The 17904-nt window shown below is 44.3% G+C and overlaps 1 protein-coding gene across 1 annotated transcript; it reads right to left on the reverse strand.

The window, feature by feature from the left end:
* Window positions 1–914: 914 nt before the first annotated feature.
* Window positions 915–15998, reverse strand: pafah1b1a (platelet-activating factor acetylhydrolase 1b, regulatory subunit 1a). Its single transcript, XM_068745220.1, has 10 exons — window positions 15919–15998; window positions 12349–12433; window positions 10086–10160; window positions 9661–9867; window positions 6872–7040; window positions 5588–5690; window positions 5265–5493; window positions 4343–4444; window positions 4048–4204; window positions 915–2536 (listed from the first exon to the last, which is right to left on the reverse strand). Exons 1-10 carry the CDS (start codon window positions 15948–15950, stop codon window positions 2463–2465), a joined length of 1233 nt encoding a protein of 410 aa, XP_068601321.1. The 5' UTR covers window positions 15951–15998; the 3' UTR covers window positions 915–2462.
* Window positions 15999–17904: the final 1906 nt, after the last annotated feature.

A 17904-nucleotide genomic window follows, 5' to 3' on the forward strand; every position in this document is an offset into this window, starting at 1 on the left:
GGGGGATTGATCCGGAGAGAGTCGCGATGACTATCTCTGTTTCTGCCCCCCTGAATGCGGCCAACGATTGATTTGTTACGATAGAATAATAGTCAGTTCTGACAGATGTCGACTTTTGACTTCAGCTGCAACATTTAACGCATTGCCCCCCCCCCCCCATTGTACTGCCTAGAACAGAGGAACCCATTTGTAGAAAAACAAAGACAGTCGTCCCAGTCTGCCACAATTCCAAAGCCTTTTACAGAAAAAGCATTAAAACCTTCCTACAACCAGCGACCAGCGCTGCCTGAACTCACCCAGTCGCTGCAGGAAGATGAGAATAGTACTGATGAGAACTGCGGCCAGTACACGGTGGGTTAAAGTTAGGCTGGCTGGCAGGTCCAACAGCAGGTCAGCCAGATTCAGCAGTCATGGCTCTACTTTATAGAAACAAAGGCCGGACGATTGGCTTGCTTCTTCTCAAATAGATCAAGAAAACTCTTTTTTCGTACGCTGCTTTTATTTAAACACAATATTACTTGCATCCCATCGAGACAAATGTGCTAAACTCCCAAGTTGGGGAAACGGTAAGTGTATATTCCCCAACAGCAACGTCAGTTAATTAGGTGTTTAGGGTAGAGCGCCAATCCCAGCAAACAATCCAGCTTCGTTTGTGTCGATATTCTTCTTTCGCTCTCGGCAAGATTGCAATCGAGGTGATTTTGCCGAAGGTGGATGACAGGAACACTCTGAGCTCCTTCTTCACGCGGGCGACTGTAGACTCTCATAGTAGGGCGCCAAGAAGCTTCGAGTGGCCTCGCCTAGCGTGTTGTTCTGACTGCTCCATCCACAGGCCACAACCGCCCCCCCCCCAGCATGAGACGCCGCTGAAGCCCACATCCGGCGCACACAAAAAACATGACAAAGCAGCAACGATCAGTTAATCAGTGGAATTCTTTATTAGCCAAGAACTGCATTGGAATGAAAAGGCTTATCAGAAATGATAGATTTGAGCATTTATCATCATTAAATGTAGTCTTTGATCATCAATCGATGACCAGAGGGTTAGTGAAAACAGGGATGTGCAAGACTAAATCGATCGCCTCGTCATTGGGGTCGTCCTCCGAGGGGAACGGAATGTTCAGCCACAGTATTTAAGGTACGAGGAACGCCGCTCTACAGTATTTAAGGTACGAGGAACGCCACTCTAAAGTATTTACGGTGTGAGGAACGCCACTCGGCTGTTTGCGTTCAGTCGGGCTGCCCCAGGCTTTGATCCAGGAGCAGCCCAACGGATCACTTAGCACGTCTGCTGCTAGCATTTCCTCACCAATGCTCAATTCCCGTTCCGTTCATTCTTTAGTGCGATAATATAAAATTGACAAATCTCCTAAGTTCAATTTACGTTCCATATTTTCACGGAAAACTGATTCTATTGTCAAAAACCTTTGATTCAGAGGGACACCTGTGTCACCTCAGAAATAAGTTCGTTTTTTTTTTGCACATCCCAGACAAACCCCGGGGGGGGGGCTCACTCTGACTCTTCATGCCTTTAAGACAATGTTCATTAATTTTAGAGGTGCCCCTTCAAACAAATGAGCGTCTTCTGACTTTATAATCCCAATTGTGCATCAAATCCTGCAACGACTTACTGAGGGAACTCAAATACCCATAATGCATGGACACAGGAAACGCTCTCCTATAATGACACACCCCAAGTCTTCGTCACAAATGTGTGTGTGCGCCATTACGATAGGAGTACAAAGCTATTGCCCCCGAGGTCCAAGGACAACATTTTAGAAATTCATATATACAGTCATTAAAATATTACCTAGTTCCACATGAACAGAAATTGTATGCGCGCGCGCGCACGCACACACACACACACACACACACGAGAAGTGACGCTATAAAGCTACAGATTCCACAAACAAAGCCCCAGATGCTCAGATTTTTATCACATCAGAAGCTTTTCTTGCTTTATCACTCGAAAGTTTCAACAAGCTAGGCACCGACAGACTACGACAGTGAAGGGGAGAGAGAGAGAGAGAGAGAGAGAGGAACGAAATCCTAAATAAAAAAATAGACAAAAGAAATCTTACACACAAAGACACTGTCATTTCTTAAATTATCAGTTTTAGTGCCCTACATTTTAAACCCAGTCAAAAGCATCTGCCTTTGGGGGGTCGGTGAGGCTGTGACAGATGACCCAGCCCCCCCCCTCCCCAGTAAATCTATGGTACTTCTGGACAGCATTTCAATTTACAGTATACAATGTTGGATTACCATGCAAGAATACTTTTTTGCGTGTAACATTTAATAGCTCGATCTACATCCAGGAATAATTTACATAAAGAGACAATAGTTGTTGAACCAGAGAGAGAGCAATGGGTAAATAACCGTGGGGGTAAGTGCAGCTAGGGGGGGGGTCCGAAGGTGTGCCTTGATATTTGGGCTGGTGGTCCGATTCTCCACGGTGGAACTCAGCGACACTCCCACACTTTTACTGTTTGATCTACACTCCCGGTCACCACGTAGGGGGCAGCCTTGTGAAAATCTGTGGGAGAAAGCAAAGATCAGTGGAGCGAATCTCGCCGGGACAAAAAGTGACGAAAACAAGTCAGTATCGGAGTCGAATCAAATTCCGTTCAAATCAATTCGTCGGGATTGAACAAACCGCGCTGCCCAAAGCCTGCTTTGGTCAGAAGGCGGCGATAAAGGACTGATTACACGTCGCTGTAATGGGGCAATAGAATTGATTGCAAACAGAACAATATCGAAGGTTTTCCAAAATCAGTTCACCCCAGAGAAAACAAATGTAAAAAGTTGCTTTGGTCTAAAGGCAACGTGGGAATGCGACATTTGCAGGAAAGCACACAGCGGTCACAGCTTCTTCTTCTTTGGTACGTATCAATCATGTGTTGAATAATCAATTCATCTCAAAAGACTGTTCACTAACTCCAAGTTTGGTAACTGCTTCACTCAGGAATCATGTTTCCTTCTCTATTAAAAATGGACCAAATTACAGTGAAATATGTAGTTTATGTATATATATAGTTATATACGACACTAGATCACGTTCTCACTTCCTGTTTATGTTCGTAATAGTTGAATCTTCGTGTGTGTGAAGGTTACATTTAGGTGTTGTATGACCTTGGGGGCAGACGCATCGGCAGCTAATAGCACCTCCGCTAACAACGCTGAAGCTTTTCTGCGTCCGGTTTGTGAAATAGTGCCTTTCAGCTCACTGCCCCAACTTGAAGTATTTTACGATGCAGGTTTCAGCCAGCCACTCCTCTAGTTCTCATCTAGACTTACTTTTGTTTTTAATTAGATACATGGTTGAGCACTTAACACAAACAAATACAACACTACTGGAAGGTTTAGGGTTACAGGATATCAGCTGAAAAATTAAATATAGAAACATCACATAATATTTATGCACAAATTCTGTCTATAAAATATAATGTCATCCAAAATAATTCTAGTTTTTCAATATCAAAAATAAAATGTCATATTTTGAAGGATCAGTGGATTCCCTGGGGGAGTCAAAATAATTACATGGATTTAAGATATTGCCAAACTAGGAATTCTACACGCATCGTGAAAATGACACGGCGGTCTCGGACAATGGGACTCTTAAACACCCGACTGCAAACATTGTTTTCAGAAAATAGGCCACCTATTTGTGATAATTTATTTTCCAGAATTCATCCCATCAATAGCTTGCAGCATTATCCTCTCTGGCTGAAGCCGGGTTTCAAACAGCTCGTCAGGGAAAAGTTGTCTGAAGAGCCCCTCCAGAGAGTTCCCGAGCCCTTCCTTGATCCGCTTAAAAAGCTGCAGACGAGGAGGGGGGAGGGGGTCCTCAAGCGCTTGGTCTTCCTTTTAGAACCCCCCCCCCCCCCCCCAGTGCCAGAAACACTCAGGAGGCTCAACTCACTTCGGGTCAACGAAAATTGGAATTTGAAACAAAATATTTTACTTTGGCTAAAGCAGATATTTCGGTCGTCATGAAGAGGCTCCAGGTGCACATCAGATCACAACACAAGCTGGGGCGGGGCTTACCAAGAGAGGTAACAAAGTGTTCGTGGGCACACAGGGTCTTCATGCAGCGCTTGTTCTTGTAGTCCCAGATCCTTAAGGTCTTGTCATCAGCAGAGCTCACGATAAACTTGCCCCCAGGATGGAAGAGGATCCCGCGCACCCAGTTGTCATGGCCGACCTGTGAAACAGACACTGCTAAAGCCTCCAGTTGTAAACCAGTGCAGCGAAACCAAAGCTCAGGCCGGAAAAGGGCGCAAATAAGACACGACGCATACAACAAATCAATTTAGATCATTAATAATAATAAGATACTCACTAATGTCATAAGGCACACGCCGATGCTAACATCCCACATCTTGATGGTTTTGTCTCTGGAGCCAGACAGCAAGAAAGGGCCCGACTTGCCACTTTTCTTGGGCTGGTGAAAGGTAAAGTATAAGAAATATTCTTATACATTATTATATAGAGTAGTGGTGAGCAAATACTGTAGTACAACACGCTGTGTAGATTCCAGAGTTATTTCTGCTTTTTTCTCAGCCTTGATCAGCTCCTCGTTTCTTTTGATGATGGGCTTTACATCACAACCAATGTCCCCTCTGCAGGTTCCCCAACTTCCAAGTCAACCTTGGTTTGGGCTTTCCCTAACTGGTGTGGCTCCTGGGCCACGCGCTGCTTTCATAATTAACAACACTGGACAAGACATAAATATCAAGAGTAAATGCTTAATAAAAGATGCAGCTGAAGTTGCCCCTGAAGCCTCTAGAGCGGGGGGGGGGGGGGGCAATTATTGTTTCCATGGGGCCACATGAGAAACAGGAAATATTCTGGAGGGCCGGGTCAAAAGGCTGAAGTCAATTCTGCATGATATTAATTGTATTTCTTTATTAAAAACAATGACATTTCTCAAAACAATCGTAAAATAAATGAACGTTTCCCCATTTGTGACTCATATTGGTGAACATTTTCAGTCACATTCGCTCTAAAACACATTTTGAGTTTAATCTACTGTTGGAAAGTTGTGTGAAGGTTCTCAGCATCCTAAAGACATCACAGATACTTCATACTGAACTGCCACTGAATGCAGTTTTAGTCCATGCATGAGGTCACATTAGAAAATGTGTTTATTTTGTAATTTCCAATTGTCCTTGCACGGGGCCGGTCAGAGTCAACCAAAGTGCCGTATGCGGCCCTGGGGCCGCACCATGCCCAGGTCTGCTCTCGAGCTTGGCAGCGCTTACCTCAGAGGCCGTAGCTTCTAAGACGGTGGAGTACGCGCTCTCGGGGGCCCAGGAGATGCACTCCACCACATGTTCATGCTCCCGCAGCTCCGCCTTGCACTCTTTGGACGTGACGACCCACACGCGCACCGTTTGGTCGTTGGAGCAGCTGGCAATCAGAGTGCCGTCCTGGTTGGGCCGCACCATACGGACCCACTCCCTGTGGCCGGCGAAGGTCTTCACACAGTAGCTGGAGCGCAGAGGAGAGGAATGGCGCCTTGTTAGAGTGGATCCAACGAAACGACGGGCTGGAAACCATCGTGGCATTAATGGAGGCTTCTTACCCAGTTGCCACCTCCCACAATTTTATGGTCTTGTCCCTTGAGGCTGAGACAATGTGATCCCCGTTGGGCATGATGGCTACAGAAGAAACATTGTGGTCATGTCCTGGAAGACAAAAGACAGGAATAAGAAATCTCCACAACAACCATTTAAAGCTGTAGTCAAAGTGTCTAATCATTTGGCCTCATCAGAATACAATAGTCATCGCGACTCTCTCCGGATCAATGCCCCCCCCCCCCTCCCCCCCCCCCCTTTTTTTTTGTCCACCTACGTTGTACATATTACGTGTCTTTTTATTTTATTGTTATTTTGCATCTGTGGAGTAATTTATCTTTATTTTATTGGTATTGTTAAATGTCGATGATTTATGTACGAAGGACTTTCAACGGAAACAAGACCGCAAGGGCTTTTTAGAAATGCTCCTCTTAGACAGGATGTTTGACTGTATTTGTACTGTAATACATGCTACAGTTTGACTACTTGTACCCTAACATTCTATCTAATAAATATATTCATCATCATCATCAGTCGATCACAAACGATCCCTTCCTCTTATCCTTTAAAGAGATCAAACAAGAGTCCAAGTCAGATCCAGTTTCCAGAGATTCCTGCAACGCTGCAGCAGCAGCAGCAACCGTGGGCTTGGCTGTAATTAGCCAATTAAATGACAGGTTTACTTTGTTCCACAGAGAATAAGAGACGCCTAATTGCCTACATGCTGGGTCATATTTAAGCTGCTAAACAGATGAGCGCAAGCATCCTCTAAAATGCCAGCTTAGCTGTGTGCGTGTGTCTTTACACACATGTCATCAGAATATAATAACGGGTGGCAGCAACACAGGAAATAGCTGTTGCTGAAGTGGATCATTGAAATGCTGGCCAAATCACTAATCCACTTCCCCGGTTGGATTTCCATATTTTTTTCGAGCACAAGGAGGAGTGGATGAAAAGGAAAGGTCGAGTAGATAAACGAGTCGTGAATTAAAATGGATGGACAGGAAATGGTGTGGAACAAAGACGGAACATGGGCTCTTCTCAATTGATGGTTTCTGATGGTGCGTCTCGATTAAATGCTGAGAGAACTCAGATTTTCTGGTTGAGGCAGAGTGCCAGGAGATCGTCTCACACTCATCTGGAACAAAGCCATACCGCTGCATGCATCTGCTTGCCAAATAGTGAGCAAATGAGCATTGGTTGTGTAAAAAAACAACACATTTCACACAAAATGGTTAACAAGATGTACAGCTGGATGTACAAGACACCTTTGAAATGTTTTATAGTCTTACCGTGCATCGTCCTGATGCATTCGAAGCCTTGGAAGTCCCACAGCTTGATCGTCATGTCTGCAGAACAGGATGCGAGCAGCTTGCCAGTCTGGTCAAAAGAGATGTCCTGCACCGAGTCGGTGTGACCCTTCAGTGTGCGCTCAAAGTCTCCGGTCTCATAGTCCCACACCTGGAAGGGAACAAAGGCATTCCATCCACATTACAGAAACACACACACGCAGCCTATCGTGAAGAAGACACCTGCGAGGCTGAATAGGCAGAATTAGCATAACAAGCTTGCGATTCCAACAAGCAAGTAACCGGGAAGCAAGTTGACCAAACTCGATCTCATATGACATCACTGAATGCATCGAATTCTTCATTCTCGGTGTCACTTCTGAACAATTCCTACAACCTCAGAGGAAGATGGAGCGCCTCCTCTTCGGCGGGGCGTCGTCAGACTCACCCGTCAGTCCGGTTTGCACCCAGCCAGCCGACACAAAATGCCCCATTACATCTTTCACAGTGACTTCATGACAACATTGTGTCAATGTGTGCTATAAAAATTCAAAATTGTATTATAATTACGTGCAGCGTCAAGTAAAAGTATTTAAAACTTCATTACATACGTACTCATTTTATTAAACCACCTGTATCACATCATACTATGGCCACACCCATCACGTTACCGCTCTCTCATCCGCAGACGAATAAAATGGTCAACATCAGCATTTTTAAACTTTGATACCAACTGATGTTTTTTGCATTTTGTTTTGTTTTAACTGGGGCGGGAGTGAAACAAAAACAACGCAACGATATTTTCAGGAACTGAGAATTGTTTTTGAGAATTGATGAAACACTGTGTGCCTTTTCATTTTGATCAATGCAGTGCAACAGCAAAAAGGGCATATAAACTTCAAACAGAGGTAGAGGCAACATGCATCACTGGGAAGCAGTTGTGCAATATGCTCAGAGATGTAATATTACAGCACAATAATAAGGTGTTGATGGCTAAATGATTAGAAATAATCTAATTAATGGCATTTGTCTCAGCAGCTTTTTACTGACACCACAGCCTCTCTGTTGAAATAAGGAATCTGTGATGACCATCACAGAAGGACGAAGCCTCCCCGCTTCTCGGAGGAGGAGGATTTTAGGCGGACGGTGACGGGAGACACCCCCCCCCCCCTCCTCCTCCCATAGGACACACCGGGCAGGGCAGATGGCCACGGGGGGGGGGGGGGGGGGGGTATATGTCTTGGAAAAGATCATTCCAGTTAGTGTGTTTGAAGACGCATGGCTTGATAGCATTTAGCATAGTAGCGAAAGCACACAATCCATCAAAGCAAAAAACAAGTATTTTCCATTCGTTCAATAATAATAACACAAACTATAGATTTATGTAACGTTATGTTTCTAAGCTGAACGAAGACGGTGTACACGCCGTGGAAATACGAACGCAAGGACAGCTTGATCGTCATCAGTGACCGAGGAACGCATACTGCTCAGTCAGAAACGGAACAGAGCCGTTTCAGGAAAAACAAGGACGACACGGACAGAGTGAGGCTCGGCCACAGAAATCAGGCAGACAGCAAAGCAGGACGAGAACCCAGGTTTCCTCCCGAGCCCTGAACTGGGCTCATGAGGGAGGATGAAGGGCAGCGGGGCCATGACGGCAGACACTAGTGGACCTGCTAAAGGGGGGGAGGAATCCCTTCAGAGGAGATGTACACACTGTCTGTTATCTCATGAGTAAAATATGCTGAGCAAACAGCAAACAGCTCATCGGAGTATTGGCACTGTGCAGCAAGACGAGGGAGCGGGACGCTCAGCCCTGTGGTTTATGCGGAGGATCTAGGGATGCTCGAACAACAGAGACAGGCGGAGCGAGCAAAGGAGATCCAGGGCGTGTCTGGAAAGGGCGCGAGTCGTCGCACACGGAAGGGGGAGGAAGAGAGGAGCGAGAGCTGCTGGCAGACCTGCGACAATTAAATTAAAGCAAGCCACTCGTTTTAAACCTGAATCCTGTTAGTGCAACGGGGGGGGGGGGGGGGCGGGCGAGCAAAGAAGAACTTGTACTCTAACATTCTATCTAATAAATATATTCATCATCATCATCATCACCTCATACAGTCGGTATTCTGATTTATTGGTTGGAAGGAAACTCAACTTGAACAAAGGAAAACAGCAAACAGCATTCCGTTTCAAAAAGAGATCTCGTAAATGTCAGCATATTGAAATATTGCCTTAGGGGGGGTCACAGCAATAGTTACACCCCCCCCCCCCATTCAATGAGTTACACCTCTATAGAGGTGTGTTATCTTAATAGTTGTTTAAACAATGTGTGAGCTGGAAATATACGCTACTCATAAAATAAAAAATACACATTAGTCATTCTGCGAGCGAGTGCTACATTCAAGCGCGAGTGGACTTGTGGAATAACATTAATTATTGAATAAGTCCCTAAAAAAAAGTTGGCTGTAAGAAACTGTGCGTCTAAACATGCGCTGGTTATGGATCGCTCTTCAACTTCAGGAGGAAGTCAGAAGGAACAGGCAAACTCCAAGGGTACAGTTCAGAAGTAGTGCCGTTAATTCATTCATGCTGGCAGTTAGTAGCTCTAGCAGTAGCAGTAGCTAGCTAGCACTGGTACGCAGCAATTAGCAACAGTAGGGAGCGAGTTTGGTTTAAGAATTTATTGTTATTTACTAGAATATAACAACCTAGAAAACGTTGGGACATGTTGTGCTAACATCACGCGGTACAACACACCTATTCAAGCCACCTCTCCCACACCGTGAAGCACTGACCTTTATCGTAGCATCCTCAGAAGCCGACACCATGACACTGAAGACGGGGTGAAAGATGACACGGGTGACGGGACTGCGGTGGCCGCTCAGCATGTACCTTTCTGGGGGGCGCGGGATCCACTCTTTGGGGTCACGCTTCAGACTGACGGGCCCCCCGAGGGTGATTTCCTCCTTAGCTTCGTTCAGTTTGGATTCAAGTTCCATCACCTGCAGCGCGTTCATAGTGCATGTTAACATTTTACAGAGATGAAATCTATCGTCTTATCTTTCCATTTTGTGTTTGGAAAATAAAATATATACAGTATATTAAAATGGAACAAATGCATTTTGTATCTTTGTAGAACACCTTCCAGTTCCAGTGAATTCAGCACTTATGTACTACAATAATACAGTATTCACAAGCAGGGGGGGGGGGGGCGACAAACCTTCTTTTGTAATCTAATGACTGAGGTCCATTTCTTTTCCAAAAGGCCAGCATACTTCTTATCCAATTCTTCATTCTATAGAAAGAAAGGGATATCAAAGTCAAGGGCTCAGCATAACCAGGGAGGCCGGTGGGAGGGTGGCCAGCTGGGGGCTTTGGCTACAGTAAGGAAGAACAAGGAATTATTGACACGCCCCTCACAGGCCACAGGCAACCTGCTGTCAAATACACACATACACTACAGACAAAGACGCACACTTCTAGTCCTAATCCGTCTCACACAAGCTAATCTCCCGCAGACAAGAAAGGCTCAGGCAGTCTACAGCCACACCCCCGGTGCTGGAAGTTCATTCGTGGCAGTCCTGGCACACCGGAGCCACTACTTCTGAAGATATGGTCTAATTGTACCGTTGCCGTGGAGAAAGTCCTATTTTGCCTCTGACCCATAGACGAGTGGCAGCAGGGGGGAGCCCTTATGCTACCGAGGAGCAAATCGGGGTTCAGTATCTTGTTCAATATTTCAGCAAGTAGACTACAGAGGATGGCGATTGGACAATCAGCCGTATCATAACCGGACAACCAGTCAAGCTCCTTCAGCCACAGCTGCCCCACACCTGATTTAATCCAATTTATGGTCATTTACATCATTTAGTCCGATCTAAATAAAGACCCAACACAGCCAACTTTAACGGCCTCAAACAACGAATGTCCAAAAATAAAAGAACACTGAAATGCTGACAAATACCTTTCCTTTCGTTATATAAAAGAAAATAAATATTTAGCTGGTATTATGTTAAAGAGTCGACGACAAATGTGGCAGTCCTGCATGTAAAACAATGCCCTGCAGCCATGACTAGCCGCCACAGCATCGGACAGCTGCCGTGCCAGTGAGGTAGGAAATGAGCGTGATGCTCTAATTTCACACCTTGCTCCTCAGCCTAGCCTGGAAACAAAATTAGCCACGTGTAAAAATATTTAGCAGCCCTCAATAAGACGAGGCAATTCCTCAAAACATAATGGGGTGCAATAAAAGACAAGATGTGCACCGAGGCACTGCGATGAAGAGGAGAAAGCAAAGAGAGGGGCGAGCAGGGAACGCCGGAGGAACGAGCCTGCCATCATCTAATCTGCCATCTGCCCAGACACTCTGCTCATTACACCAACACAAACACACCTCCCAGTGCCTCGTGCCCCAGCCTGTGTGACTGCTCCAACGGCTTCCTGTTGGTGCGTGAATAAGCCATTATTACCAAAACCTATACTAACCTTCAATTGATATTAAATAGTTGCAAAGAGAGTTCAAGGTAAAAAATAAAGAGCTAAAATTTAATACCACATTTGACACGAAGAAAACGACTTTGCACTCAAACTGACAATGTAGCTTTGGGACAAGACGAGTTGGAACGATGCTTCCTCCATCTGCATGTGACCAACAAGGTGCACAGAACCCTCCACACCATTCATTTATTATTCAGTCCGCTTCCACAGAGCTACCACAAAGAAATGGCTGCAAGAGTGACTCAGAAAAAAAAGATGTGCTACAGGAGGGAGGGAAAGTCTCAAAAGTAAAGGACATAAATCAGAAATAATACGACAAGCAACAGCACGAGTCAACACGAGCGCCGCAGCTCCTAAAAAATAGGAAGGAACTTCATCAAGTGATGATCTTCCAGGGGTGCAGAGAAGAGCACATTTTTATTAACCCCAGAGACTCCAAGTATGCAGCAGCAATGATTGCTTAACTGGGTAGGACAGTGAAATATGACTTTAAGATTACTGTCATGTCATATTGCCTCTTATTAATGTGGAACACCGGTATACCATGTGAACGCCAACACTCGCTTCAAAATGACTGATTTACTGGAAAAATACAAGTGTAATGTATAATAATAAAAATAAATGCAATATTTGTAATTGCGCATTTGTTAATTGGTACGTTTATAGATATTTTTCCTATGGTTCATGCAGATTTTGTTTTTAGGTGAAAGGGAAAAAAATATCGCAATACTGGACACCTATATCGCCCTAATTTCCACTAATATCGTGCGGCCCTACACAGAAGCTGTAATGCGTCAACAGACTTTAAAATAAATAAATGGAGCATTTATTAATGGAGCATGTAGCTCAGAGCCCATAATTGGGTGCAAGTGTTCCCGGTCACATCCATGAAAATGTTCACTAAAATGACAAATTAAGTGAAAATCAAGGCAGATTGTGTGTATAAATGAATCTGATTGGCAGGGCACATGCATGGGTCTACTCACATGAGCCAACTCCGCCTCCTTCTTGAAAGTGGAATATGCCTCTTCATATCCATTCGAACGTAGGTAATCGGCTATCGCTCGATTTCTGAAACAATGAGAAACCATAATTAGTTTTTCCTGATTCACAGCCAAGATAGCTTAAGTTCCGCACCGCGAGGAACGGAGGGAGATTCACTGCTGCGAGACAGGAATTAGCATTATTCAACAAAATGTGTCACACAAAGACAATTTTATGTTATCACACTTCTAGCTATGAAACAAAAAAAAAGGCTCGGCATGCATAAATGCAGTCTGAAATTTACAGCTACCTATAACAATACACAGAGACAGCCGTCTGCTCGGCCGCTCAGCCAATTTGACACAAATCATGAGCACGTCTGTCTGGCTCTTTTAATGAGCTCTTGTTGCTGTGGGCAATAATGGAAAGGGATGGATCCCCACAGTGTAGATGTGAGCACATCCCATCACCTGCATCCTTTACGCACAGAGATAGACAGACCGATAATCAGGATCTGAACCCCTTCTCTATTCCGGTCCATCTCTTCATGCATATGCTTGCAAAGACAAGTATATCCAGGAATACACCAGACGTTCCAGAGGGCAAAGAAGAAAGGTGTGTGCACTGGTTTGATGGACGGAACACCGTGGCTATTTCAGCATAGAAACAGACACAATTTGCTTAAGAAAAATGCTAATTTAAAGAATGTTTGAAGGAAAACTACATTCTCTTATAACATTCACAAGTGGGACTGCGCTGGCTGTATGTTCATGTGTGTGTATTAATGATAAGTTGTGTTAACTGTTAATTTTTACTACCGAGAGGTCCATTCCCTCCTGATTTGACGTGGCTGTGCAGAACACAATGTGGGTTTATACGCTGCAAAAAAAAAAATAAGCATGCAAAAACTGTATTGTTTAATTGATGCTTTCAGTTCAATTAATTCAATCCAAGTCAATGGATTGAGCACTCACAAGATGTCACCAAAATCACTTTGTGCCCTTAAAATCTTTCAGAAAATGATGCAAGTGTATCGAATTGTATCGTATGCCGAATATCGTGTATCGTATCGCGAGATTAGTGTATCGCTACAGCCCTACTGTATAGTTAAATATCCTTAAAAATGTAATTCATATTGTTAATTTAGAACTAAAAAGTTGTTGAAATATTACTTATGTTACCCGTTGTATTGAAGTCAATTCATTGTTATGAAAGTGGAAACGGTTTATATACACCCATTTTGCCAAATTTGTATTTAATATTGGCCCGCTTACCAAATTTTTACAGTGTATTGTGTATGACAGTTGTGTGCATTTTACATTATTCTTTGCTTGAAGGTTTTCACCTGACCCGAAATAAATGGACTGAGGATCCAAAAGACTTGAGGGGAATTCTGTCTTACATTCAGGGTTCAAGGTTATCCCTTTCAAGTGTAGGGATTGTACAGAAGCTAGATACAAGTATAACAGATATACCATTTACATTTTCTCCTTATGCATCAGATGTTCAATGCCACAACAGGCTTGAAAAATACAAACACTTCATGAGAGTCTCAAAATTCCAGGCCCAGTGCATTTACACAGTAAAAACCACCATCAATGCCAGGAAAAACCAGACGAGCCATCAGGCAGACAACGCTGAGGTGCCAGTATTAAAGGTGTGTGGGTGGGTGGGGGGGGGGGGGGGGTGCAATCTGTCAGCCCAGTCTTCACCCCCCCTGGTCAGTGTTAAGCCTCGCAAACGTCATCTCCCTCCGGCCATCTGAATTCTCATGACAACAGAAGGCAGCTCAAGGTTAGCAGGAGGTTATTAGCTGCTCTGACAGGAAAAATGGGCTGGGTTGGGTTGGGGGGGGGCTAGCATGTCTCAGAAAGAGTAGAAGAACTGGAGGGAAGCTGAAGCTTTGATGTAGCAGAGATCAATTCAAGACTAATATATCTCTATAATGAGGCCATGGTGATAGAACGCAGGTTAAATAATAAATGGGAACTCCTCCACAGGAAAGAGTCCATTTAATGTGGATAGCTCAGATCCTCCATCACAGAATGTGAGCGAGGGTAACCCCGAGTTCCTTTGGTAATTTATTACCTACCATTTATTATACAACTCTTTCCTGACTATTCTGCGTCCTTTTAATAGTTACATGGAGGAAACGGCTGCGATTGGGGTGAAGATCCTTACAAGTCCGAGTGGAGTAATGTCCACGGCATGTTCCCTGCTGGTTACTCACCGGACTTGATAAATGATCTAACCTTTCAACCCAGTCGACGTTACTCTTTGGAGGACTCTCAGTATTATCGGAGTCTTGACGGCTACGATCGTTTTGTTTTGGGTGAATCTGACGTTTATCTGTGAAAACCCAGTTCTGCTCACATTATTCAAACTACTTTTCCAACAAATATTCATTTAATATCGACTTTGGGCTTCATTTATTATAATATTACATCGATATCAGGGATGGGGGAAAAGAAATCGATTTATCAGCTAAAAAGAAAAATCGATGGTTATTTTTGCAAGCTCGAGTTTGCAAAAATAATATTCATCCTCGCGGGCTTCCGTAGCGCACGCGTGCAGCACAGAAAAAAACATGAAAGATCAAATGTTTACCTTTTGACTAGTAGGATACGTCTACCACAGTCTTATTTGCACTAAGTGTTTTAAGACAGCTATCTAATGATCTAATCAGAAAAAGAAAAAAGCTACGTCTTGAATACCCAGACTGTTGCTAAACCCAATCATCCATCAGTTTGGTTTGTGTTGCTGATAGACTCCCTGCAGTCGTACTCCGTCATGTTCAGTCCACAAAGCATCAATGAAGAGGCTCGGAAGAATGTTTTTTATATTCAACATTTGCCTGTGCAAAAAAAAAAGGTTGCCGTCACACTCACAATAGCCTTAAGAGGGGGCTAAGCCTAGAATGTTGTGAGTGGCCAGTTTACACACACTGAAGCGATCACAGAGAAAGGAAGATGTTCTGCTGTTATTTTGAAATTCATGAAAGCCTGAAAGCCCCCCCAGGGAAGGCTCTGGGGATCGTCTTTGCAAAGCACACATCTACCTCAGAGAGCAGAGAACCATTTGCCTGCAGGTCTTTCAGGGTAGAAGAGAGTTTGTGATCCATATCTACTTTTACAACCCGCCCGGAGGAACAAGTCTCCTGATCATGGAGGAAACAAAAAAAAACTGTTTTTCATCAGCCATACCTCATAAAAAAAACTGTAAACTGTAAATGGTGTATAGCGAGCATTATGAAGTGGAACTTTTCCGGGCAACTTTCAGTCATAAAAGGAAATAAATACTTGAACAACAAAGTAAACCAGGTACATAGTCAACTCTCAAAAGGCCATTCTGAGGCAGAAATAACAGATTCAGATCATTTACGTTCATGATCCCTCTTAAATACACCAGGTGTTTACAAATAGAACTGCAGCCCCTTCTTCCTTGATTTAAAACGTTTTTTTAAACCTACAAAGTACAGTAAGAAACGCACCAAACCATGCTCATTCCTCCAATATGAAACCAGAACCACAGTGTGCCAATCCAAGCAGCAGAACGGTGTGTTAGCGACTTACAGCTCATCTCGTTGCCTTTGTGACAGCACCATGTTGACGAGACAATATGGGCGGGGCTTGGAGAGATCGCTCGGTAAAAGGTGAATCTGGTGCAGCTCCCCGCAATCAGGGGATGAGCTGTGCCGATCTAGCCACACAGGTGAGTGTGCACCGCGTACTCCAATGGCAGGCAGTAGGCTTTGTCCCAAGGAAAGAAGACTCGGTGAAGGGGGGGGGGGGGGGTAACGCAGAAATGTGCCCCCGAACTGACAGACTCCAGGGACAACAGAAAGGGAGAGCCTGCAGATCAGTCACCGGTCTGGTTTACGCTGCATCTGGGGAAAGAGGAAAGACGTCAAGTCAGTATTATGTATGCCTGAAAGACAGCATGAAGAAGCAAGAATGGCCAGACGAGTACCGCGCCGGCGGTTCAGCAGTCAACGATGAAAAAGGAAAAACCAAAACCACAGAAGCACACATGATCACGGCGTAACGCGCTTCTCAGATCTACCGATCAACTTCACAATCTGTCGAGTGACTCGTCTAGGTCTGTTCTTGTAAATTCCTTTCTCCATGAACATACTAGAGCCGACCCACATTAGTCCCGTGTTGCAAACGGGCCATGTGGGCAGCGGTAACGGGAGCGGCTCTCGTCAATTCACTGACAAATTATCTTATTCCTAGACAGAATAATGCCACAATGAAATGACTGAAGATTTGTCTCAGCAAAAAAACAAAAAAAACAAAAAAAAAGAAGCAGTGAAATATTGACGTGAGGAACAATAAATATGCAGAAAACAAAAATCTAATTCAGATAGCTTCAGACTGCAGCCCACTTTTTACATGTTCTGGTTGTATTCAACAAGCACCTGCCTTTAAATAGGATGTAATCAACAAGTGACGAAGCACCGAGGATGATCCAGAACACCGTAGAAAACCTCTCATGTGTACGATGCTTTTCAGAGCACCTTCAACCTCTTCCAACGTTGACAAGACATCAGAGTGAACAGTTACTATCCAGCCTCAAAAAAGTGACGCAACAGAAAGGGCAATAATAGATGCTAGCTCCAGCGCTATGCTGTAGCGTACACCCTAAAACAGACCAAGTTACAAAACACACACGAGTACAGAACACATCACAAAAACAGCGGCATCAGGAGTGGATACACAGACGCGTATTAGCAGCAAGGTCAAACTTGTAGTGTTGCCCATTTTCAATCAAACATACGGCAAGAAACGAGTCGGCTGCCGTTTCTGGGTGGGTGATCGCCCTCCGTTACGATGTAATGAGAAAGACGAGCAGGAAGGACGGGAGAGGAGCGATAATGGCGGCGTTGAAGTATAAGCTGCTAAAATGGACCATTTGAGTCACGGTGCCAAAAAGAATGCAACCTTAGCTGTTATTAAAAACAATGATGATGATGATGATGATCTGAAACCTTGGCCAAAGGTTAGTAATTCTGTAAATCCTTGGTAAAGCGCCCTGACAGAGTCCAACCGAAGGCCTCATCAACGACGACGCTGAAACGGAACATCTGGAGCAGAGCCCCACATCCACTGAAGAACCACGCAGAGAACAAAGAGCCGGTTTGAGCTCACAGATCACAAGATAAACCAACCTGCAGAGTGAGGGAGGACTATCTGACCTTCAAAGACAAACGGCCTCCCGCTCTCCTATTGACACAAAATAACTAGGAGACGACACTGCACCGTCTCAAGTCCCATCCCAAGTCTTTATTCTTACTAAAAACATAATTAAAGGGAATGTCTCACAACATCGGGTATTATGCTTTGCGTCTCTTCCGTGGTTCGTAACGGTTGAAGCTGGGACAACCAGCATTTCTCTATTTGCACTGAAGGCCGAAGATCTGGACATACGACCATACTATGTGCACTGAATTAATAATAATAATGCATCGATTTTATAAAGCGCTTTACATTGTGCGTTATTCATTCACTCCATACTTGGTGGTGGTGAAGCTACTATTGTAGCCACAGCTGCCCTGC

This window comes from Brachionichthys hirsutus, chromosome 11, assembly GCF_040956055.1.
Source record: "Brachionichthys hirsutus isolate HB-005 chromosome 11, CSIRO-AGI_Bhir_v1, whole genome shotgun sequence".
NCBI classification, from domain to species: Eukaryota; Metazoa; Chordata; class Actinopteri; order Lophiiformes; family Brachionichthyidae; genus Brachionichthys; species Brachionichthys hirsutus.

Coding starts and splice junctions, on each gene's coding strand:
- pafah1b1a (XM_068745220.1), bottom strand. CDS start 15,950: ATGGTGCTGTCACAAAGGCAACGAGATGAGCT. Junction 10,161..12,348: donor AGGAGGCGGAGTTGGCTCAT/GTGAGTAGACCC, acceptor TTCTTTCTATAG/AATGAAGAATTGGATAAGAA. Junction 2,537..4,047: donor ACACTTTGTTACCTCTCTTG/GTAAGCCCCGCC, acceptor TTTCTCCCACAG/ATTTTCACAAGGCTGCCCCC.